General features: G+C 39.5%; 1 protein-coding gene across 1 annotated transcript; it reads left to right on the top strand.

The window, feature by feature from the left end:
* The first annotated feature begins 313 nt into the window (after window positions 1–313).
* LOC106670722 lies at window positions 314–2,139 on the top strand. Its single transcript, XM_014401291.2, has 5 exons — window positions 314–594; window positions 669–990; window positions 1,051–1,148; window positions 1,563–1,665; window positions 1,936–2,139. The coding sequence occupies exons 1-5, from the start codon at window positions 405–407 to the stop codon at window positions 2,054–2,056; spliced, it is 834 nt and encodes a 277-aa protein (XP_014256777.1). The 5' UTR covers window positions 314–404; the 3' UTR covers window positions 2,057–2,139.
* Window positions 2,140–2,380: the final 241 nt, after the last annotated feature.

Here is a 2,380-nt window from a genome sequence, read left to right as displayed (position 1 = left end):
CCAAAACCATCGACCCAAACTAAGTTGCCATAACATATAACCAAAATTATAGTAATGTTTACCATCCTAGGGGAAATGAAAAAAACCTTGGTTTCTTGTATTGTTTATCATTTCGAACCCGGGACATTACAGTGATGGGCGCCGTGTCAACGCCTAAACCGTTGCAGCCGCCGACGCCCCCAAAAACAAGTTTATCTATTATATTGAACAAAATGTTTCTTTAAGCTTTAAGCTTTATTTGATACATTAATAGAAGGAACGGGTTTAATAAGTGATTCTGAAATTTCGATTGAAAGATTTTCTCCCGGCAAAAAGACAGATGTGGATTTCTCACAAACACATGATGTGTGCACTGAATTATAAAAATTGTTTACCACCCTCCGTAATTATTACACAATTAGTTGATGATAAATGCAGAAACGTACGTGAATGGAATCGGCCTCGTGTTGTGCCTGGTGGCGAGTCTGGGGCTCGCGTCGAAATCGCCTAGTTTACAAGCCTGTTCTAGGTATTGGCTGAAGATGACCGACGACAACGCCGAGAAAGCGCTGGAGAGGTACGAGGAGTGTGTGGACATGCTCTCCGGTCTAAAAGGTAACGGACCGACCGACCGTCTAGAAGAAATTCTTTTTTTTTAAAAAGGAAAAACTTTTAAAAAACTATTCCAGGCCGTGAAAAACGTCTTTTTCGAGAGTCGCTCATGCGCAACCTGGATAGGACGGCCACGTTCTTTTTCGAAAGGACCACCCTCCCGGCAGCGGAGGTCGTCCAGGTGATGAGGAGCGTGGCGAAGCTGATGGACGTTTTGGGAGAAAACCACGTCGTGTCGAAGTACAACAATCCGCTCGACGACAGCCCAGAACGCAAGTACAGGATCCTGTTTCACTCCTTTATCGCTCTCGTGACATGTCAGACAATCCTCCTACTCTGCCTCCTCTGGCGGTTTTGCTTCATAAAACGCTTGACCCATCAGGAAGAGGTTTATCTGAAGTAATTAGTAGATATATCGGAAAACTTGCGATCAACAGTAACGATGCTAATCGTGTCCAGATGCAGGCGTAGGACGTCCTACTGCGAAAGCTCGAGTCCAAGACCCGACTGCCCGCTGAAAGACGGGGAAGATTTTCCTCTCATCAACAAGACAAAACGTGAGTTTAATTAGGAAATAAAACTAGTTAATTTATGACTTAAGTAGAAGGCCCTTTTGAATTAAACAGAAGGATTAATCATTAACCACATTTATGTCGGGTATCCTCATTTAAAACCGGTGCTTCTGAGGGAGACTGGTTTTTAGTAAAGATCCTTATCCGGATTGTAAATCCCTTTCGGGTTGATTAAAAAACACAAAAAAAACTTTCCTATGTTAACCATATTTTTAAAAAATACCAATTTTTAGACACTAAAAAAAAGATTGTAGCCACCTCCAACGTATTCTAGCAATCGAATTTGAAGTGTAATAATTAAAGTATATCGCTTTTGTAAGAACTAAAGGTAGAAAAATCAATAAGTTTAAAACGAGAAAAGAGTATGACAGTTCAATTTGCTGTTGGCATTATTTTCAGAATGTACATTCGCCTGTTCTCCGGCTCATTGTGACAAAATGAGGCCAAAGGACGAAGACATACTGACTGACTTTTCCTCGCTCTCATCCCCTGGAATTGGATCGTGAGTATTTATTTTTCGGATTTATGAAACTCTGCCGTGAATCCAGAGAATTGTTTAGTGTTTCTTTATTTACGTCTATTTGTCGTAGGGTCTTTAAAAACAGTCGATTCTAATCAGTTTATTTTTTTTTATTATTATTTTTTTTTTTTTTAAGAAAGATCGAGAACACAGAACTTTGCAGATTTGCCGATCGATCGAACGCTCGATAATACGCTTAAACTTAATCATACATCTCTGTTGTTTTTTTCTTTTTCTTTTTTATAATTCTAGGGATTCGGAATTCGAAGCCTTGATGAACAGAAGACCTCTGCCTAAACCCAAGTCGACGGCTGACAATAAAATCCCAAAACGTGGATCGAAGTCCAACGGCCATTCTACCTTTCCAAAATGAAACGGGTGAACAAATGCGAAGAATGTTTTTTCGTCCCCCTGTGAAAAGACCGATTCTGTAAAATATATTTTACTGTACAAACAGTTGTCTTATTCAATTGTAACTATTTACCTACATATCACATATTTCTGAGTCTCTCAATTAAGAACCAGCATCGAAGAAGACGAAAAGCCGTCTGGCAGATCAGAAGAGCAACATTAGGCAGTTTAAAATTATCGGAAACTGCCAAATTATGAAATGGAGCTGAAAAATTCACTCAAAGACAAAAAACCGGACATCGAATTTTTTAATCTAGTTTGGGATATTACTGGGTATGTGGCATAT

The sequence above is a fragment of the Cimex lectularius genome, unplaced genomic scaffold (assembly GCF_000648675.2).
Source record: "Cimex lectularius strain Harlan isolate CLEC.00 unplaced genomic scaffold, Clec_2.1 scaffold175, whole genome shotgun sequence".
Classification (NCBI taxonomy): Eukaryota; Metazoa; Arthropoda; class Insecta; order Hemiptera; family Cimicidae; genus Cimex; species Cimex lectularius.
Note: the sequence above shows the minus strand (reverse complement) of the source record. Positions and strands in the feature narration are given on the sequence as shown.